Genomic DNA, 23,431 nt, shown 5'->3' with positions numbered 1-23,431 from the left:
AAAGAACAAAATTTAGAAAAATAACAATTACATCAGTAGTAAGCTGTTAATTCTTAACATAGGCAAAAGGTTAATTTGAATGTATAGTTGATTATACTTTATCAGTTCAGGTAATATTGCTAAGTCATTAAAAATGATGTTTATGTAGGGCTGGGATTGTGTCTCAGTGGTAGAGCGCCTATCACAGGCGGGACCCGGGTTTGATCCTCAGCACCACATAAAAATAAAGGCATTGCGTTGTGTCCATCTCCTAAAAAAATATATAATAATAAAAAATGATGTTTATTTAGAACAACAGTAGGGAGAAAGGTTTTTTATGGTTTAATATGAAGAACAATTAGGTACAAAGTTATACATGTGAACTAAAAAAGTATAAGAGAAATGTACTATAAATCAGTGTTTTAGGGTCATGAGATTCTGGGTACCATTTTTATTTTTATCAGTTTTTCAGGTTAGTGATATAGTTTTATTACTTAAAAATAAAAAAGAAAAATACAGATGAAATTAGTTTGGTTTTCCACTTTTTCCCTCATCTCTTTTCCATATATATTGCTTTTAAGTTTTCTTACTTTTGGTTTCTATTTAAACTGAAATAAAAATAAAACACATTGCAGGCACAGTTTGGGAAGGGGGTGCCAGCAGCTAGCATTAAAACATTATTATGACACAGGTACCTTGCATTATCATATTCTTCATATTTATAAGAAAATACAGACTTTATCATCCTAGTACTGCCATATTTTATAATTCTTAGCATTTGTTTCCAGGAGAAATTCCAGATGCAGCATTTATACATGCTGCAAGGAAAAAGCGTCAAATGGCTCGGGAATTGGGAGATTTCACTCCTCATGATAATGAACCTGGTAAAGGCCGCCTTGTTAGAGAAGATGAAAATGATGCCAGTGATGATGAAGATGATGATGAGAAACGCCGTATAGTTTTTTCAGTGAAAGAAAAGTCACAAAGACAAAAAATTGCCGAGGAAATAGGTAACTTGATTTAATTGGATAGAAAGTCCATTACATTGCTATTAAATGTGATTTAACCAAATAAAAAGATTTTACATTTATTGAACTTTTATTTTAGAGGACTGTTCTTGCTTGGGTACAAATAGCTAATTGAAATTTTTTGAAAACTATAACATGTTTGTAATTGGTGGTATTTGTTGAACACTTTCCTAAACACTTTACATGCATAAATTTATATAATTAAGTGTTCTTAAGAGGCAGTGGATTTTATTCTTTGTAGAATTGATGTCAAACTTGCAAAGATTAAGAAACCTAAGATTTGAACCATTACTTTAAATACTGCCTTTAGCTTCAAGGGGTACTTTGATCAAGCTAGGCATAGTCACAACTATCAAACAAGAGAGATTATAACAGACATTTTTTAGTAAGATTGAGTTAATAACAATAGTGCTCAATTGTGAAACAGGACTGCATCTCCCCCCCCATCCCACTTTCTGGGTGTTTTTTACTTAGTTTCCTTTTGCTTAGTTTTCTTTGTTGCTCATGGTTGCAGGTATTGAGGGGAGTGACGATGATGCATTAGTAACTGGAGAGCAAGATGAAGAGCTTAGCCGTTGGGAACAGGAGCAGATAAGAAAAGGAATTAATATCCCTCAGGTAAGAAGAATTAAACTTCAAAAATTAAAAAATAGGTTAAAAAATACCTTTTGTCTATTTTGTTAAAGTGACTGTAATCCATATTGAATCTTTGTCGTTGATTCAGGTAGCATAATCAAGAAAATCACATGAGGTTATGTATCAAACTGGCTTTTTACAGTCAGAATGATGAAAGAATTTCTGGTTTCTTAGATCAGTGTTTCTCAAAGTGATTTTTCAACTAGTAACATTAGCGTCACCGGGAAGCCCATCAGAAAGATGAAATTTAAAGTTTGAAACTTTGAGGGTTATACCCAGCAATCTTGTTTAACAAGCTCTCTAGGTGATTTTGATTCATGCTGAAGTTAGGGAAGCACTGCTGCAGAGAAAATGTTTCTTCCCTCTATGCCTTATTTCCTCTGACTTCAAAAAAATTACTTTGAAGAAGAGGAATTTCCCATGAATGTGAAAATATACAGATAGGTGAAAGACATCTCCCCACATATTTACAGTGATTTGTTTTATAGAAGTAAATAGTATTGTGGATAAAATTGCATGAATGAAAATATTTTTTTTTAATATTGTTTTGAGGCAGAATTTGCTTGTATTTGAGTGGTATTAACAAAACAGTATTAAAAAACCAAACCCAGAGAAAGTCTTGGACTAGATTTCAGGAGTCTGATTCTCTGATTGCCCATTTATTCTCTTGATATTAGACAAGTCACTTACCCTCTTCCATTGATAAAATGGTGGCCCTGGATTATTTTTCTAATGTCTGTTCCGATTTTAAATTTTGGATGATCTAACTTTCCAAAAATTACATTCATCAAGTCCACCAAGAAGACATAAGACATTCATCCAACCCTTCTTTTATTTGACTTTGAAGAATTCTGTAGTAATTTATTTTAATTACATGATGTTTGGGAAATGGGCATAATATTTATTTTTCTTTTTAAATGCTAAAGGCATTTTATTCTTTTCTAAAGTTTAACTATCAGTTTTCATATAAATCCCATTTTTTTTCTAGGTTCAAGCGAGTCAGCCCACTGAAGTGAATATGTACTACCAGAACACTTACCAGGCAATGCCTTATGGTTCATCCTATGGCATTCCTTATAGTTACACGACCTATGGATCATCAGATGCCAAATCTCAAAAAACAGATAATTCAGCCCCTTTCAAAACTCCCAGTAATGAGATGACTCCCGTTACTATTGATTTGGTAAAGAAACAGCTTAAAGACAGGTAGGGCAGATCAACTTCTTAAAGACCTGTCCTCTAGCTTTCTGTTCCCTCAGGCAACATGTAGTCTGGGGTAGCAGATGCAGAATATCAGCAAAGAAGATTCACTGGCCCATCTTCAAAAGCCTAACAGAAGATGACTTCATACTTTGTTCTGCTACCTTCTTGGATTACTTCTGTGGAAGCCTCGAAAAATTATAAAAAATGCCACTCCATGATCTTTTTGAAGAAAGTTCTGAGTTTGCACCTCTTGGACTCTGAAAAAGTGTAGTCAAGATATGGGGGGAAAAGCAACACAGTGAAATTTTGGTTAGCCCACCAAATAGCATTATATGAAGTCTATAAACTGCCATTTTTTGAAAGCAGTACAGATGAAAAGATGCCATGCCAAGTATTTTTATGTTCTAATAATGGATCTAAATGCATTATAATAATATTGCAAGAGTCCTGACAGCATAAACTTTTGGATGTAAATATGTTATATTTATCCTTTTGTGTTCTTAAGGTTGGACTCCATGAAAGAATTGCACAAAACAAATCGACAGCAGCATGAGAAGCATCTGCAAAGCCGAGTGGATTCTACCAGGGCTATTGAAAGATTAGAAGGGTCTTCTGGGGGTATTGGTGAACGGTATAAATTTTTGCAAGAAATGCGAGGGTATGTCCAAGACTTGCTTGAGTGTTTCAGTGAAAAGGTAAGAATGCAAAAATATTAATCTCTTTGAATAAGGCAAAGTAGGGAGGTCTATACGGCCTTATGTATATAGAACATTCTTTAATTCTCAGAAAATATACTCTGAATTCAACTTTAGAAGTGATGAAAAGTCATGCTTTATTTTCTTCAATTCATTAGTGGCATTCTCACTTGAGGGTAATACAGTGCCATTGTTAAAATAGGAAAAAAGAGAATACCTCAGAGCACACTTAAATAAGACTTTGGCAAGTCTTGTCTCAATATAATGGTAGATTATTGGCCTGTGTTGAATAGAATAGAAGGTACTTCTCTGATGGAATTTTCATTTTATGGTTCAGATTTAAACTTATTTTTAAAATACTCCTACATGTAGTTATATTATTATTTTTTTTTTATCCTAGGTAGTTAGTTGCCATTGCTTTTACTAGTATTTTTGTCTAAAAAAACCTATCATTTATTTCAGAAGTCATTCATTGGGCATAATTTCTTCTAAGGTCTCATTTATTCCAAGTTTTTTTTTTTTTTAATTATGATAGTTGATACAACTTTTAGTATCCTATTAACCATTTGTTGTTTACATCTTTAAAAATTAGCTGCATACAGCTAATTTCTCAAGTAATGTCCTAATCAACTTTTCTTTAAGATAAATATACTGTTTGACACACTGGCTTATAAATATTCGTGGACTTTACCACCTTATCTTTCAAAAAAATTGAAGTCATGGCCTTAGATATTCTCTCTAAACTTTAGATTGAAAAGTATATTTCTCTTTATCATTGGCTAGGATTAGCATAGAATCTGTAAGCATATAGTATGATAAAATGAGTGTTTTACTTTTGTCTTTGTTGATTGCTTCAATACCATAAAAATCAAAGGCTAGCAAAAGAACACTGTCTTTGTGATGGCTCTTAGTGGTTTCAATCAGCTTGTGGTCAAATCCAGCATGGTTAGCATTCATTGTGTCTTCTCTATAGGATTTATCATGTTTTCCTGTAAACCACATCCCCTTCCCCTATTTTCTGGAGAAGTAATAACAGTCTGAGTTATGATGTCCCTTGTGACCAATCATTTGCCTGGAGGTGGGGAAGAAGCATGAGCTCCTCTGTGCTAAGCAGGGGCGAGAATCAGGACTGGAAATGGGACGTATAACTTATACCGTGACTACATTTTAATTAAAAGGGGTAGATACATGTTATTTTGAAGAAGAGTATTTTATTCTGATTTTTTTCTGCATTCATTTGTATTATGCTGATGAGCTGTTAATATCAAAATTGTCATAGAAAATATTGGGGTTTTTAAAAAGTGTTTAGGGACAATTGGATAGGTTTGAATATTCAGTTTGGTTGTTATAAAAATATCCTTTAAGGGTAAGACCATTAAAGAAACACATTTCTTTATTTTTTTCCTCTTTCCTTAAGCTTTTAAGTGATTTTTGAACTTAGATTTTAAATTATTTGTAAGTCATTTTAACTTTTCACTGTTTTGTTTCCCTATGTTTATCTTTCTTCTTGTGTTCTTTGCTTTAAATTTGGTCCTAAAATAATGATTATTTTGAGTTTGGAGAGGGTAAAGAAGTTGTCATGGTGCAAACTCTTGAGACAAATTCATATTGTTAAAAAACTTGAATGAGAGCTGAAAATGAATTTTAAGGTTTTAATTTTCCAAGTTTTCTCTAGGCTTTGTTAAAGTGTATTCAGGTACCTAAAGAGAAAAATGACATAATCAGAATCTTAATTATAAGTTGATAAATTCTTTATATTGCCAGCTTGGTTGTGTAGCTCCTACAGGAATTTTAATGTCCAGGACTAAAAGAATGTATCTTAGGTACATTTGTCTTTAGTCCTGTGTGATTAAAAAATGAGGGGGTGTGGTTGGGTGGGAGGTGGAGAAGTGTAAGTGAAAATGATTTGGCAGTAGTTGCTTAAGAAAATGAAAAACATCAGATTATAACAAATTTTAATGACAAATTTTAATGTCTTTGGACTCAGCTGTCCAGGATAATCATTGCAGATTTGGGGGCATTGTTTGCCCATGATGTGGCATACTAAAGAACAAAATAACTCCCATTAGTTTGACCTTTGTGTGAACATTTGCCACTTTTGCAATGGAATCATGCAAGTTTATGCAATTGCTTTTATTTTAGACATCTTTGTATTCCACCTGCCTCTTTTTATTTTCTGTTTGCAGTCTGTTCAGTTCAGGAAGCTGCTATAACACTTGGTGCCAGTGTTCCCAAACCCTAAGTAGTGTATTTTCCATTTACACTAACCATCGGGAAACTAGAATTTCTGGTTTCCTCAAGTATGTGTAGTGGTTGTTAGTGATTTGTGAAAGTTTCGTAGCATTTGGCTATAGTATAAAGTATTTATAAAGAGAAAGCTTTCTGGGTTATTTTTGTTTACACTTAGTTCTCTGGTTCTATAAGTTGTTGTATTCTGTATGAATCAAGTAAATGAGTTAGCTGTGGATATAGCCTGGAAAATTTTTTATTGACTTTGTAAGTTTTGACAGTTTATATGATGATTTTTATTACAAAATATGGATAAATTTAAACGTTGGAAAGAAAGAGAATTTTCTAAGTTTGAGATGTGTGGATTTCAGACAGGTTAATGATAGCTAGAAATTTTGCCCTATTAATCAGTCAGTTACATATAAAATATGTACTGTAGCAGGTACTTGGCCTATAACGAGTGAGAAAGCAGTTTAAGTGTTCAGTATTGGGCAGTTAGCAGACTCCTGTTCTTATGGGTATTTTGGCATTGCAGATTGATGATGGTTTACTTTAATCTCCAAAAATTGTGGTGCAGATCTTGGTGCTAGAAAATTAAAAAAATGGACATTAACAAGACTTCTAAGTACTTAAATATTCTCTTAAGCACTAGAACTTTTGACATTTCTTTACTTGCTCTCTGTTAATATCGAAGTGTTGAATTTCTTAACCAAACTTTTGCTCCAATAACTAGGCACTGGACATTATTGCACTTACATGGATTTAAAGAAGAAGTGATGTTTCATAAGCATTGCCAAGCTGAATTGCTATTCATGTCCTGTTGGGGATTCATGATTATTTTGTCCATAGAGAGGGTACTTTTTCAGAAATCCGGAAATAGTATGGAACCCTCAAATAAGTAAGCAGCTGAGGAGTTTGGTGTTACGGAGTGTGTTGTATTTTTACAGGTGCCACTGATTAATGAACTTGAATCAGCAATACATCAGCTGTACAAACAGCGAGCTTCCCGCCTTGTCCAAAGACGACAAGATGATATTAAAGATGAATCTTCGGAGTTTTCAAGCCATTCAAGTCAGTCCATCTTGAAGGTTTTTATTTTTCATTAAACAACCTTGTTTACTTAGTGCAGCCTAATTGAAAATTAGAAATCGAGGAGCTTTTTTCCTTTCTTTTTCTTTTTTAAAGAAATTTCTTTGTTGTGTCAGGTAGAGCTAATATTATAATAGCATGTACTTGAATTGTGTTTAAGAAAACATGGCCTCACAAAGAAGGTCAAGAACATGCACTAATATTCTGTCAGTAGTACTCTTCTTTGGACATATTTTTTCATTCTCCTTGAGAGTATAGAAAGTATTTTATCTTAACCATTATCTGGCCCTTTATTTTTTCATTTTCATTCTGTCCATAACACTGATAAAAATGCTGTTTTTGTTCATAGTAAAAGGTTTTAGGTTTAGGGATTGGGGAATTTTGTGGTAAGCGGGAGAGGAGTTACATTGCATAACAAATGTCAGTCCTAAGATTAAAGGAGTTTTGAGCTTCACCAACCCTTTGGATAAAGCAAAGATTTTTTATTTTTTTATTTTTTTTTTTGGTGGTGCTGGGGATTGAGCCCAGGGCCTTTGCATACGAGGCAGGCACTGTACCAACTGAGCTATATCCCCAGCCCAAGTTTTCTTTTTAATGTTCCTTCCACTTTGCTTTATATACTGGGTTTCCTTTAAGTCAGTTGATACCTATAGTTCTTGAAATTTAATATAAAATGTAGAAATTGATTAATTTATAATCCTTTCTTTATGACTTGAATTTTGGAAAACCAAATTTAATTGGAAATCTCTTTAAATAGAATAGTAGAGATTCTTTAATCATGCTTTGAAACTCTTTTAAATTCCATTTTTCCCTCTGACTTCCATATTTTTGGGTGCTCTGTGAAGAATTTTACTAATGTGGGTTCTTCATAGCTTGTTTATCATCTCATTGTTTCCCTATGCTCACAGTCAAATGAAAGTATGTATCACAATTACTGAGATACTCATTTAAAATGCAGATTTCCTGGTCCTGTCCCTAGAGGTTCTTATTAGGTCCTCCAAGTCCAGAAATCTGCATGTTAAACAACTACTCCAGGTGATTCAGATGGCTCAGTCTTATTTTTAGAGCAGTGCTTTGCCATACAGGGTATTCTGGGTAAGAGTCCTCCTATGTGTGGGATGGGTTTTGGAGAGGCTTAAAATCATGGTAATGTAGCCCTCAGAGCTGAGACAGACTCATCTGTGAGCTTTATAATGGCTTTGACCTATTTTTGCCACACAAAGTTTAAGTTGACTTGACACTGGGCACTTAAATAACTAATGCATCCCTCCCAGATCACTTTTTGATCCAGATTGAACCAGATTTCTGGGGAAGATTACAGGTAAACATGATTTGAAGAAGGAAAATAATTTCCTTTTAAGTTAAATGGTTTGTGTGAGCTATATATCTTACTAAATCTTCCCTCCCATCTATAATCTATTTTTTCATAATAAGCAGCTATTTACTTACAACGGAATTTGAAGTGAGAGTTGAATGATGTATGTTAATTTAGATGGAAAGTTGGAAAGAATTTAAATGACAGGAAAGTGGAAAATACTATCCTATGGGAGTACACGTTAATTGACAAAAGATTTGAGGAAAATTACATGGGACACTGAAGAATCAGTTCATTTTCTGATTTTTTTTTTTTTTTTTGGAAAGAAAAGCATAGGCTGAAATTTCATTTGCTAATAAGTGCTTATCTGCAACTTGTGATTATTGTGTATAATAGTTCTTACAGAAGTGAAAGAAGGTCATCACTTTAGTCATCTAAACTGACATTACTAACTAGTGAATTCTGGAACACGCCTTCTTCCTTATATCAGTTATTTTGAAGTATTAATGAAGAATTCAGTTAAAAATGTCAGCTTTTAAAAATAATAAGATCTAGAATAGGATACACTGAGATTGGGAACTAATTTTCAAATTTGTTTTCCTGTTCCCAATTGTAGTGACATCTCTTGATATGTGGGGGAAAATATACCCAAGCCTTGAAGGGATTTCATTCAACTTACATATGTCCTGTCCTCTCACACCCAGTCCCTTAGGTTGTTTCCTTCCAGTTACTATCCTGTATTTTTCCAGAATAATTTCATAGTATGGGAGTCAAATGCAGAAATGAGTGAAGTGTAGCAGACAGATGTTTTCCCCACCCTTTACACCATAGGAAGGAGAGCCAAGGTGTCTTTATTGGCAAAATAAAATGGGTCCAGAGGAAAGACCCTGAGGCATTAACATATGGGGGGTTGGGGGACAACAAAAATAGTAGGCAACCTACTATTTGATAGAGATGCCTTTTCTAGACAGCTCTGTGCATACAGAACTTCCCTTCGTGCCCTATATATGTGAAGACTGTTAATTATCACCAGAAAAGCCAACATAAGCAGTGGAACCAAAGGGATTGCAGAAACAGGCAATGTTGGTGGCAAAAACAAAACAAAACACCCCAAAACTATTAACACTTAATTGCTAGTTTTAGTGATATAATAGAAAGGTATCTTAACAAAAATATAGGATGCTGTAGAAGAACAGTTTTGAAAAAATATGAACTCCTTCTTAGAAACTAAAATTATGGTAAATAAAATATACATTTAAATAGGAGAGTTAGGAACCAAAGGTAGAAAAATGCCCTAGAAAGTTTGCAAAATGAGAGATGGAAAATAGGAGGAAGTAGGGAGAGAGATGTAAAGTGTGTGTGGAAGAGTAGTATTTGAGAAGGTATTAGTTGGCCCTACTCAGATAGGCTTTTTAGTTTTGGTGTTGCCTTCTTGTAAAAATAAATTTCCATGAAGCAAAATTAGAGAAAAATAGAATAAGTTATTAAAGTCTTGGCAACAAAATTGTTAATTCTTACATCTTTCTACCTGTTTCTTTGCTGTCATTTCATGCCACTTGATATGTGATGCCTGCCTTCTTCTTTCTTAAAGATATAATCTTTTATTTTCCCCTTTGCACAGGTAACTTAGATTTTTTTTTTTTCTTTTGCAGTCATCATAATAGCATAAACTAGTCCTGTTACTTAAACATAAAAATAATGAATAAGCCCAGTTGCATTTGGGTAGGATTACTGAACTCTTAAAAAGAATTGGTTCTTTAGTTTTTCTGGCTTCTTTTCATGGGAACCTAGAATAATACTGAGATTTGTTCTAAACTAAAAACCTATCCCGTTTACCGGTCATTGAAGAATCCTGCTGTTGAGATTAGCAACAGTCTATCATAATGGCTTATTCTGTACAGACTCTTTCCTCAGTATTGTTGAAGGAAGGCCTTTAATTTTAACTATTGTTGTTTTACAGATAAAGCACTGATGGCACCAAATCTTGATTCCTTTGGGCGTGATCGGGCACTGTATCAAGAGCATGCCAAACGTCGGATTGCAGAGCGAGAGGCCAGGAGGTAGTACTAAAGATGCTTACTGTGGCTTTGTTTGTGAAGGGAGGAGTCTCTTTTATCTAACATTGTGTCGGTCTATAGGACCCGCCGTAGACAAGCTAGAGAACAAACGGGGAAGATGGCAGATCACCTTGAAGGCCTTTCTAGTGATGATGAAGAAACTTCCACAGACATTACTAATTTCAATCTGGAAAAAGGTAAGATTTTATTTGGAAATAGGACTTGTCAATTTGGTTTTTATTTGGCTGTGGTTTTTACCATGAAATGGTTGGAATTTTTGTGACCTCTACATTAAATCAGATAATGAATATCATACTGAATTCTCAAAGAATTCAAGGTGTATTTAGGACTTGAAGAGCATACATGATGTTTCTCTTAAGAATATTAAGTGACCAAAAAGTATCCAACCATGGCAAAGCTTTGCTGTAGCCTATCTAGTTTGGGCAGTGGGGGCACTTGCCCTAAAGGAACTTCCTGATTTGGGGAGTCCTGGATGATTTCTATCAAGATTACTAGTTAGTACTCTTAGGAATACCAGGCATTCCCAGAGGGTCCCCATATATATCTTTCCCATCTTTGGAAGTAGTTATTTGAAATTGTGTTGGTTGATGGTCATTGCAAAAGCCTGTGTCGTCGTCCTCATTTCATAATGAACATTTCTGAATGTATAGCAGTTTTGAAAGAACAGCAGTGATCACCCCATACTCATCACCCCGATTGAACAGTGCCTCCTTTTCACCAATTTCACTTTATCTGTGTGTGCATGTAGATGTTGTGGCACTTCGCCCCTAAAAATAGCCTGAAGTGTTTCATAAAAACACCGTTATATTTTTGTGAAATTGCAGTACCATTATCACACTATTTTTTAGTATCACATTCAGTCTTCCTCAGTGGTATCTCAGGGAAAAAATTTTTGGAACTCTTTTATGTTTTTGCTTGTTGTCCAAACCAGGATCCTCCCAACGTTCATGTTCCACATTTGGTTGTTACAGCTTTTAATCTAGAATAAATGAGTATCCCTTAATACTCACTCCTACTTTATTTTTCGTTTAAAGATGTTAACTTTTTAAATAGAGTAGGCCTCTTGTCTTACAGAAAACATCCTAAATTCTGCATTCATCTGCCTGTTTTCTTGTGGTATTGGTGAACTTGTTCTTCCATTTATTACTTTTACATTTATTGTAAATTGGAATTTGCAAGATTAAAAGGTTGATTAGATTCTGGTTAAACCTTTTTTGTTTTTTGTCTTTTTTTTAATAAGAGTACTTCATATTCTTATTATATAATTTCACATGACAGATGCTAGGTTGTCTCACTTTAAGGGATGTTAAGATTGATTTTATGATGAAGATTATCAGGACTTTAATATCTCCATTAAAAAGATTTCCTAAATCATCCGAGGCATTACACATATATTCCAAAGTAAACTTTCACTTATAAATCCTAGTATCTATTTATCGGGAACTTGACTAGGTGAAGTTATTGTAATCACCAACAGACTGTGTGTGCGTGTGTGTACATGTTATTAGGTATTGGACCCGGAGATGCTTTGCTCTTGAGCTATGTATCCCCAGCCCATTTTCTGGATTTTAAGACAGGATCTTGCTAAGTTGCCAAGGTTGGTCTTGAACTTAGCAATCCTCCTTCTTCAGACTCCTGAGTATCTGGAATTGCTCCCATGTGCTACCACACTTAGCTACCAATAGACTTTAAAAAGTGACATGATTGGTCACTGATAATGAGGCATAGCTCTTGTTTACATAGCAGTTTGTGTACTGAAAAGCTAGCAGCAGCAAAATTTGTATTTTATGCAATTATAATTAATATAGCAGGGTTGCTGAAGTTTGAACCATGTTGGGGAAGAGGCATTACTAAACCTCTGTAACAGAAAATTGTATATATTGAAAAAAAGTTGTACATATTGGAAACTTGTAAAACAAGAACTGGTTGTGTATTAGAGTTCATAAAAGACAAAATGAAACCTAAACTTATGTTTATCCTTTATTCTAAATTGCAATTAATAACTTAGTCCTTTGTTAATGAGCCTCTTATTGATATTCAAGCCTCAAAGAAAGCAATGAAAATAGTGAACTATGGTGTTTTTTTTTTCTACTTCACACTAAATTATGATTCTTTGTGGGGTTTTGTTGTTAGATCGCATTTCAAAAGAGTCCAGCAAGGTTTTTGAAGATGTCCTTGAGAGTTTCTATTCAATTGACTGCATTAAATCCCAGTTTGAAGCATGGCGTTCAAAATACTACATGTCCTATAAGGATGCTTACATTGGCCTTTGTTTGCCAAAGTTATTCAACCCCCTCATCAGATTGCAGCTCCTCACTTGGACTCCTCTTGAGGTAAGTGTCTTCTGTCACTGTTGGTAAGGAATGTAACCTGATTTCTCTGTCATTTTAGTCTCAAAATAGAGATATATGCTTAAGCAACATATTTTTCAGAGGAGATAGGGCATAGGCTATAACTAATTAATATAGACTGTATCTGGGAATAGTCTTATAATTTTTTAAGTTTTATCCTTTCTGTTTTTCAATTTACATATAAATTCTTTCTCAGTTAAAATGATATGTACTAATTATGGTATATGAATAGTGAGAACTTGGACCTTTTATCCTAATAGAACTTAACCTAATGGACAGGTGGGAAAGACTTGAATTAAGTCAGTGGCAGTGGAAATTGTGAGGGTAATACAGATTAAATGTAAGAGATAGAATTGATAGGACCTTTTTGCCTCTATATAAGAGAAGAAACTAGACCTGGCTATTTGAGACTAATGATGTTTATGATAGGGTTTGGAAGTTGTAATAATTTGGGTGTATACCTGCATGTGACTAATGTTGAGTGGGTTGAATATGTAAATCATAAAGAAAAGGACTGTAAAAGAGTGTAACCCTGGACACACAACTAAAATAAATGAGCTCTGGGAATCATTCTGCTCATAAGCTTTGCCAGACCTTGTGGAGTTTCCCTGTGTGTTTGTCTAGCTTGGTAGACAATAGAAGCTCGAGTCTGTGTGTATTGGAGGTCTTTTTCTACGTGGCTTCTTCCTTTGCCCCACAACATCCTGCCATTTCAGGTCCCCCATTGCTGTCTCCTCAACTTGGCAAGTCTGCTGGGCTCTGCATGGAATCACCATTTCATTGTGTCCTGAGCCAGCATTTGACTTCATTTGAGTTCCTTTAATGGATTGTAATCCTTGCTCTCTCTGGTCCATAACTTGGAAATACATGTTTTATATATTTTGTACAGTTTTTACTGATTATAACCAAAGGCTCAATCTAGTTTCTCTTATTTCTGGCTTGAAGCAGAATCTCTCACTATTTTAAACTGTTTGGGTGATCTTTTAAATGTTTTAGGCAAAATGTCGTGACTTTGAGAATATGCTGTGGTTTGAGTCTTTGCTGTTTTATGGTTGTGAAGAACGAGAGCAAGAAAAAGATGATGTAGATGTTGCACTACTACCTACCATTGTGGAAAAAGTGATTCTCCCTAAACTAACAGGTAAATCTCCTGTCTTCTGAACTGACCATTTGACACTTTGGATTTCCCAAATCTATTTTTGAGAGTATTTATTAGAGTGTATTTCCTTATAAACATTATATAGTAAATAATAGTTACCAGTTGGCCCAGAGATTGCTAAGTGGTAGGGAACTCTTAACCTGAAACTTGAAGACCACGTTGGGTGGGCCTAGAATTGGGACAGTAATTAATCTGTAGGTGAGTTTTAGTGACTCCAACACAGCCTGAAGCCAAATTTAATACATAGTTTGGGTTGTGGGGATGTGTGTGTATATCTGGGGAACAATTTCAGTGCTTTCATCAATTTCTCAAAAAGATTAGGGGTAATCAGTATAGGAACCTATTTTTAAGTAATAAGAATGAATTTTAAATAGCTGGGTGTGATGGTGCATGCCTGTAATCCCAGCTGCTGGGGAGGTTGAGGCAGGAGACTCATGAATGAGTTCAAAGCCAGCCTCAGCAACTTAGTGAGGCCATGAGCAACTCAGTGAGACCCTGTCTCAAACACAGTACAAGGGCTGGGGATGTGTGTCAGTGGTTAAGTGAACCTGGGTTTAATTCCTGATACCAAAAGAAAAGAAGAAGAAGAATGAATGAACTTGTAAGTTTAGTTAGAAAATCTTTATACTAAGACATCCTTTGGTATATAGAAATCCCTCCCTGCCATTTTTATTTTCATTGAGGAGCATAAATAGAAGGTATCACCTCTTCACATTTCTGTCCCCCTCAGCATTCCCATAGTTAATTGAAGAATACTGAGGCTTGTTTTATAGAGAGAAGAAATAAATCAGGATTGACATTTGTTAGAGACTGCTTGACATCAGATTTAAATAAGCTGCAGTTTACTTTTATATTTCAACATATCCTATTTTTTCCTTAATAGTGATAGCTGAAAATATGTGGGATCCTTTTTCTACAACACAGACTTCAAGAATGGTTGGAATTACACTAAAATTAATAAATGGATATCCTTCAGTAGTGAATGCAGAAAATAAAAATACACAGGTAATTTAATCATTTTAGGAGGCTTTTTTTTTTTAATATTTGGACACGGTATCTTTATTTATTTTATTTTTTTAATGTGATGCTGAGGACCAAACTCAGGGCCTCACACCTGAGCTACAGCCCCAGCCCTGAGACTTTTTTTTTTTTTTTTTTCTCTTGAAAATGAATAAAGAGTTGAAAATGAATGGTTATTCTAAATCAACTGAAAATCTGATTTCCCTATTTGGACAGCATGAGCCTTTAAAGCGTAAAATACACAAAGTTGGAAATACTGGTTTTCAATTTTAAAAATCTATGGTCTGGATAACTTTGATACTATTTCTCACCACCACAATTCTATTCCCAATTCAACTAATTGATATACCTTTAAGAACTGTGTTTTGGGGGAGAAAGAGAGATGTAAAACTACTAAAATGGCTTACAATTGATGGTTTAATTGTTAAAACACTTGAACAGCATATAAAGCAACTAGATACTGTTTTTTAACTACTTCCAAGATTAAAATGCTATTTTCCCTTCAGGGACATCCTTACCTAAATATGGAAAAGGTGTTCTTTATCACTGTTAACTTTTTACTGACCTCATTTTGAGAAGAAGCAAAGTATGTGTCTGATCTTAAAACTTATATGGTAGACTAGGGGATGGAAAGTTTTCTAAATGGCTTCATTGCTTGGTAATTATTGGGGGGTCATCTAGCCTGCGACCCATGCTGGCTTCATGAAAGAAGGTTCTAACCATCAGAAAACGCTAAGGAGTTTTAAAATAAAGAGACAAGACTCAAATTACCTTTAAAACCAGCTCCAGGACGGCTTCTCCTAGCTCCAGCCTCCAGCTTCCAGCATCCAGCCTCCAGCCACCTAATGCAGTAGCAAGGTTTACTGGCTAGCTAGAGAGAGATAACACAACAGGGAGTGGACTTTTATTGGGGAAGAAAAAATTCCGGGGAAAATCCCATCCAATGAAGATTAAGAGAGGCAGCATCCCAAGGTTAGGGGCGACAACTGGGTCTTCAGGGCAGTGGCCAGACACACCTCTGCACGGACAAGCCCTCAGACCTGGAGAAGGGTGGGGACACAGCTGTGTCTAAGTGCCTCTCACCTAGCCAGGGAGGTAAGTCAAATCACATGTGAGGATGGCCTCCCACAGGGTCACTTAATAGAGAGTTGAAAGTATTAATGAGTTTAGGGCTTTCAGTGAGGAAAATCAAAAAACTTAAGAAAATGGTTCACTCAAAATTCAATACTCAATTATGTGGTTTAGAATATGGCTTATTTTTATTATCATAGCCCTTATTAAAGCATGTTATCTACTTTTTAATTCTTCAGGTTTACCTAAAGGCACTTTTGTTGAGAATGAGAAGAACTTTAGATGACGATGTTTTCATGCCCTTATATCCAAAAAAGTAAGTAACAATTAAGAACATTAAACATAATATTCTCTATTGTCCTTCAGAGAATGGTTCTAAAGTTCTAGAAGACAAAAGATAGCTTGAAATGTAAACTTAACCCATATAGTATAAACATACAGACTGGCTCAGTGGGAAAGTTGTTCCCTTAAGTGCCATAAAAGAGTTGATGGTCTTTGTTCCCCTTCAGCCTCAGAAATAAATTTCCATTGACTGTTATTTTTTTGGGGGGGGGGTGTACCAGTGATTGAACTCAGTGGCACTCAACCACTGAGCTACATCCCCAGCCCTATATTGTTTTTTATTTAGAGACCGGGTCTCAGTGAGTTGCTTTGTGTCTTGCCATTGCTGAGACTGGCTTTAAACTTGCGATCCTCCTGCTTTGACCTCCCAAGCCTCTGGGATTATAGGCGTGAATTACCACATCCAGCTTCTATTGACTCTTAAATGTAGTATTTTCCAGAATATAATTGTTTGAAAAATCACTTTTTTTTTTTTGCGGTGCTAGGAATGGAACCCAGCACCTCACAAATGCTAGACATACACCATACCAATACACCCTACCTTCCAGCCCCCTACTTAATTCTGTTGTTAATCTATTTTACTTGTAGAAATATTTGTTTATAGCTATAATTTGGCGCTTATATATAAAATATTTGATCATGGTATGTTTTCTCTTTCTTAGTGTCTTGGAAAATAAAAATTCTGGGCCTTATTTGTTTTTTCAACGACAGTTTTGGTCTTCAGTTAAGGTATGTGTTCATAGGCTATATTAAAAATCTTGAGATTTTGACTTCATAGTGTGTTTGGAGAATATTTTTATTTTTTATAAGCTGTGTAGGGATAGCTCTATTTATAAATACAGAAGCTCCACTTTACCAACTAATTTCATTGCCAAAGTTTATTTAAGTTTGATATTTCCACAGGAGAAAATGAATTCTTGAGTTTCAAAGTGAGGCCCAAGCTATCAACAAACCACCTAACTAAATAAACCATAACAAATATATTCAGCAAATAGAGTAGAGGGTCTCTTCTGAGTTTTAGGGATATAGCACTGAATGAGATAGAAGTGTATCTTTCATGGGGTTCATAGTCCAGAACAGTTGACAGATAGCAGGTAATCACAGATGTGATGAGTTTTAAAGGGGAAATTCAAGATAGTAATGAGAGCTATAACATACATCAAGAACTAGACTAACAGTTGTTGGAGATCATATTTCATTCTAAGGAAGTCATATTTAGATTGTAGACCAGAGGAATTAATGGAATTTGACTGTGAAGTGAAGGAGAACAGACAACACTACAGATACTGAAAGTGCATACATAATGGCTAAGTTAGAGATATATTAGAGAGTCTTGATAACATAGACTCTAGTAAGTCATGTGAAAGATTGATGGGTAAAAGTTGTAGGAAGCCACTAGATGCTTTTTACTTATTTATTTATCTTTTTAAAAGTATTATTTTATATACATTCACTCTTTAGTATTCTGTGAGTTTTGAGTGAATATAGTTGCATATCATCACTACCAAATGGAAAATGTGTACCAATTTAAGCATTCCCAGAAACTTCCCGTTCCCCTGTAGTAAAGCTCACCTCTGACCTCTCCCTGGCCACTTCCCCCATATATTTAGCTATGTATTATGGTTTTCTTTGCAAGAATGTCTTTATCAATAGAATTATATGTAGCAGGGAGCCTTTTGAGTCTCGCATCTTTCACCTAACATAATGTATTTGAGATTCATCCACATTGTGTGTTATCAGCAGATCACTGCTTTTAAATTGGGCTGTTTTCTTCTTACTGCACATAAAGTTTTTTCCATATTCTGGAGGGAAGTCCTTGGTCAAGTAATGATTTGTAAAGAGTTTTTTTAGTGTGTGTGTCTGTGGCTTGCCTTTTCATTCTTTCAGTAGTATTCAGAAGTTCTTAATTTTGATGAAGTCCAGTTTATCACTTTTTCTATTATGGACTGTGCTTTATATGTCATACTTGAAAAATCTTTCTCTTAACATAAGGTTGCAAAGTTTTTCTCCTATCTCTTTTTAGAAGTTTCATTGTTTTAGGTTTTCTGTTTAGCTCTATAATCTATTTTGAGCCTATTTTTATGATAGGCGTGAGATCTGTATTAAGGTTCTTTTTTTCAGCAATCATTGTTAAAAAGACAAATTCCACTGAATTGCTTTTGTACCTTTGTTGAAGAGTAGTTGACCATTATTTGTGTGGGTCATGGAAGGGTTTTTACTTTATCAGGGACATGAACACATTACTTTTTTTTTTCTCCCTGTGGTGCTGGGGATTGAACCCAGGGCCTTGTGCATGCAAGGCAGGCACTCTACTAACCTAGCTCTATTTCCAGTCCCAACATTACCATTTTTTAAAGATTACTTTTTCCTGTTTTGTCAAGTTAATGGGTAGTAATACTGAAAATGAGAACTTGTATTCATTATTTATTTACTGTGTGCCAAGCATGGTGCTCCACCTTTTAAACAGATTATCTCATAGAACCCTCAGAATGGCTCTATAGTAGACACTATTATTCTTACTCTATTGATGGGTCAGTGAGGCACTGAATAACCTGCCCAGAGTCGTTCCAGTGGTAATTATAGAATTGGAAATCTAGCTCAGGCCAGTCTGCCTCTTGAGTATATCTGCTCCCCTGGAATTCTGAGTTAATACTTAATGCTCTAAGGCTTCCCTTGTAAATAATGAATTCTTTATTATGTATCTGGAATGAAAACTAACTGTATAGTCCTTGGGAAAAATTGAGGAGAGTCACTCAAATCACTTTTTCTCTCACAGAACCCTATTTGAGAAAGGGTACTTTAGAGCTCATCCTCTTAATCTTACTGGAGTATCTGCAATGTTCAGAAAGAGATTATGGTAGCTTAGACTATTGGGATGGCAGCAGGAACTAGAGAAATGTCAGATTGGATGGAGGTAGAGTCAAATAAGTTGATGAATTTAAGAATGACACTCAGGTTTTTTGCCTGAGCAGCTGGTTAGATAGTGTTACCATTTACTGACAAGTTGGAAAGTTTTTTTGGTGGTGTGGGAAAGAAGTCTCCATTTTATGATAATGACAAGAACATCCTAAAAGTCATAGCACTGTCTGAGGCATAATTTTGAATAGAGGACACTTATCACTGCTCAATAGTCCTTCAGGCAGTGATGAAAAATGTTTTGTGTGTGTGCTGACCAATACAGTAGTCTCCAGGTACATGTGGCTATTCAAATTTTAGCTAATTAAAATTAAAATGTTCCACCATTCTAGGAAATATCTGAACACTTTAAAAGTGCTATACTTTGGGAAGTCATTATCCTGCATATTACATGTGGTATTTTATTGTGTATCTAATCTACTTTATACCTAATTTATTTGCATAACATTGCTTCTCCCTTTTTCCCCTTATTTCTAGCTCTTAGGAAATTTTCTTCAGTGGTATGGCATTTTCTCAAATAAAACTCTTCAGGAATTATCAATAGATGGTTTATTAAATAGATACATTCTCATGGCTTTTCAGAATTCAGAATATGGAGATGACAGCATCAAAAAAGCCCAAAATGTGAGTTGAATGATACATATTATTATTTTTAAACCATATATGTTAATTTCCTTTGTTCAAAGAGGGATATGAAAACTTTATGATTGCCCTTTATTATCAGACTTAATGTAAGGTTGGCTATCTGTTTACCTAGGTAGTTCCAAACTCCCCACTCCCTAGCATTTTTATATCAAAGTATATAATGTGCTGGATGCAGTAATACATGCCTGTAATCCCAGCAGCTTGGAAGGCTGAAGGAGGAGGGTTGCAAATTCGAGGCCAGCTTCAGCAGCTTAGATGATGTTTTATAATAAAGAATAAAAAGTGCTGGGATGTAGTTCAGTGGTAAAATGCTTTCGGGCTCAATTCCCAGTACCCCAGAAAAGGGGGCATAGGGGAGGAGGAAGAAAGTATAATGTTATCTATATTTATATCTATTCATTTATTTGTATCAGTGTTTTGGTATTAGTAAAAGTTTGATTTCATGATAATTTTTTTCACAGTTAAAATGAATGCTATTTTGAGTGTTATAAATGGCTTTTTTTCACTTATTTAGTAATATTATCTTACTTACCACTTACATACACAAGTTATACAGTAATATGTAATTGAAACAGTTACAAAATTAATGAAAATTTACAAGTAAGAGTACAAAGTCCCCCCACCCAAAGTCTCTGACATGATGCCTCAGTACCTCAGATATGTTTCTTTGTATTTCTAACAAACATGGGGTATTAGTCTACAAGATTGTAGCATAGAGAATAGTATCAGGAAATTAACACTGATATATTACTGTTGCCTAATCCTTAGAAATGCCTCTCAGTGCACATTTTATCAGTTATGTCAACACTGTCCTTCTTTAGCAAAAGAAATATCCAGAAGCTGAGTAGGGTCGCCCACACCTATACTCCCAACTATTTGGAAGGCTGAAGCAGGACGATGGAAGGTTAGAGGCCAGTCTGGGCAACTTTGCAAGACCTGCCTCAAAATAAAAAGAGCTGGGAATATAGCTTAGTAGTAGGATGTTTGCCTAGGATGCACAAGGCCGTGTTCAGTCACTCTTACACTTCAAAAAAATTTTTAAAAAATGAAAATAGTACCCAGACCATGCATTCTGTTTAATTTTTATATCTCTTTACCCTCCTTTAATCTAGAAGACTTCTTCATCTTTCCTTGGCCTTTATAACCTGGACACTTTTGAAAATGATAGGCCAGTTATTTATTTTTTTATATATATGAAATACATTTATAAGACCACAATACTTTCATTTTATTTTAAGGTATAACTTGTGTATATAAGTTCTGAGGATCGAAACCAGTGCCTCATGTGTGCCAGTCAAGCGCTGTACCACTCAGCCCCAGCCCCTAGGCCATTTATTTTTTAGAATATCCCCCAATTTGGGTTTACCCGATATTATGTCAAAATTAGATTCGGGTTCTTCCTCATATTTGGCAGAAATTGTCCCAGATTTCCTGAGCAGAGTCCTTCAGAGTTGACTTCTGTAATCTTATGACATTTCCCCTCATTTGGCGGAAGTATATGCTTGCTTCTTTCTGGCATGACATTTTTCTGTCTAAACTGTATTTGCTCTGCCCGAGCCCTGGAATCAGTCATGTTTCTAGTGATCCCTGTGTTTCTGTAGTGATGAGCTTTCTTTATCCATTTGGACTCTCATTTGAGTACTCACACCAGGCTGCCCTTTCCTGGGAGAAACCAGTCTTACCCTTCTTTTCAGGGTCTTATGTGTGCAAGGCAAGTGCTCTACCAACTGCCCCTCCCCAGATTTTCACCCTTACGCGGTATGGCGTTCTGTGGCATGATGCCCTGTATACCTCACTAAGACTTGCCCTGGGCAGCACCCATGGTGTGAATGCTTGCTTAGCCTTACTCTGGGTCATATTTATACACGCATTTTTATACAAAAGCATTCCATAAGAGAGAACTCAGTTCATTTAGGGTATCTTGCAAGACTGGAAAATAAGCACTTGATTATCCATTTTATAGTTAGATTATTAAAAAATGGGACAAATCATCTTTTGTATTGAGTACCTGATCCATATATAGTTAATACAGAAAGTGAGTCTTTTTAAAAAAATCTCTTCAGATTAATTAATTTAGTCTAATAGCACCTCTTTAGGCCAAATACATTATATCCATTATCTAGACTCAACTTTTACATATTGTCATTTATTCTATTTTAACTATTGTATTTTATATCCTTTCCTACATAGGTAATCAATTGTTTCCCCAAACAGTGGTTCATGAATCTGAAAGGAGAAAGAACTATTTCTCAGTTAGAAAACTTCTGCCGATACCTTGTGCACTTAGCAGATACAATTTATAGGAATAGTATTGGGTGCTCTGATGTGGATAAAAGAAATGCAAGGTAACTTTTTATAATCACTTATTAAAATAGTAACCTGTAGTTTTAGTTGTCATATTTAGTGTTATTAAAATATTTTTTAAGTAGTCATTTTTTAATATAAATTGTACATTCACTTAGTATTGTAAACCTACCCAAAGTACACATAACTTTGTTTTTTTTTTTTTTTTTTTTGGTTTTTGTCTTTTTTCAGTACGTTGAACTTATGAAGGTTGTTAGGGAAAGATTTTTGGTGAGGGCCAGCCTTGAGGAGAATGAATATTCTATCTCCTCAGTGAAGAATTGGAAAGAACACAGGCTCTAGGAATGTCATGAACTTTGGTCCTTTGAGATTCATTATATAGACGTGAATCCTAGAAAATTTGACCATTTAAACCTAGAATATGTTGATACATATCCCAATTTTAGAATCTTTATGTTCCATGTTTTTTCTTCATCATGTTATGGACTAAAAGTCACCATTCATGATTTCTAAAACAACTTAAACCTAATTTTTGTCAAGAATTGCTAGGAAGAAATGAGTGAACTATTATCGTTTCTGTGGACAATAATATTGTGAATATTTGTATAATGTGGGGTTAAAAATGTAGCATAAAATATGTAATATAACTACTACAGTTTGAAAGAATTTTCAAAATTTTGTGATTTTTGTATATTTCTTATATCTGTTTATACCACAAGTATAGCTCTGTAAGAAAACTTTTTTGTTTAGGAAATATTCTGGGGGCCTTGTTTCCCTTTCTCAAAAAGAGTATTATTTTCTTGTGAGAAAATTTGATTTTCAAGATATAATTAAAAGTGAGTAGTAAAGCTTTTAATGATAAAATTCTTAGACAATTTTGCCTTTCATTTTAATTTTGTTATTGTGGTGTTGATTATTATTTGCACTTTTTTCCCCCAGTGTGTTGTTTTTTTGCTACATAAAGCCTACCACTTTAAAAATTTTGATTTACATATACTTAACTTGATTTTTATTTGAAAGTTAATTATTAAATAATATTTGCTTTATATATATTTTTTATTTATATGACAGCAGAATGCTTTACAATTCTTATTACACATATAGAGCACAATTTTTCATATCTCTGGTTGTGTACAAAGTATATTCACACCAATTCATGTCTTCATACCTGTACTTTGGATAATAATGATCATCATATTCCACCATCATTAATAACCCCATGCCCCGACCTTTCCCCTCCAACCCCTCTGCCCTATCTAGGGTTCATCTGTTCCTCCCATGCTCCCTCTCCCTATCCCACTATGTATCAGCCTCCTTATATCAAAGAAAACATTCTGCATTTGGCTTTAGGGGATTGGCTAACTTCACTTA

The 23,431-nt window shown here is 34.8% G+C and overlaps 1 protein-coding gene across 1 annotated transcript in view; it reads left to right on the top strand.

Moving 5' to 3' along the window:
* Paxbp1 (PAX3 and PAX7 binding protein 1) overlaps positions 1–23,431 on the top strand; it is a 34,331-nt gene that overhangs the window by 7,219 nt on the left and 3,681 nt on the right. Inside the window, exons 4-17 of the mRNA XM_005323600.3 lie at positions 768–989; positions 1,522–1,625; positions 2,632–2,849; positions 3,352–3,541; positions 6,718–6,841; positions 10,135–10,234; positions 10,313–10,428; positions 12,386–12,585; positions 13,600–13,744; positions 14,646–14,767; positions 16,093–16,169; positions 16,858–16,924; positions 19,589–19,735; positions 21,947–22,101. Of these exons, the coding sequence (XP_005323657.3) occupies positions 768–989; positions 1,522–1,625; positions 2,632–2,849; positions 3,352–3,541; positions 6,718–6,841; positions 10,135–10,234; positions 10,313–10,428; positions 12,386–12,585; positions 13,600–13,744; positions 14,646–14,767; positions 16,093–16,169; positions 16,858–16,924; positions 19,589–19,735; positions 21,947–22,101 (1,987 nt within the window). The remainder of the gene's footprint in view (positions 1–767; positions 990–1,521; positions 1,626–2,631; positions 2,850–3,351; positions 3,542–6,717; positions 6,842–10,134; positions 10,235–10,312; positions 10,429–12,385; positions 12,586–13,599; positions 13,745–14,645; positions 14,768–16,092; positions 16,170–16,857; positions 16,925–19,588; positions 19,736–21,946; positions 22,102–23,431) is intronic.

The sequence above is a fragment of the Ictidomys tridecemlineatus genome, chromosome 3 (assembly GCF_052094955.1).
Source record: "Ictidomys tridecemlineatus isolate mIctTri1 chromosome 3, mIctTri1.hap1, whole genome shotgun sequence".
Taxonomy (NCBI): domain Eukaryota; kingdom Metazoa; phylum Chordata; class Mammalia; order Rodentia; family Sciuridae; genus Ictidomys; species Ictidomys tridecemlineatus.
The sequence above is the reverse complement of the archived record's forward strand: the minus strand, read 5'-3'. Positions and strand labels throughout refer to the sequence as shown.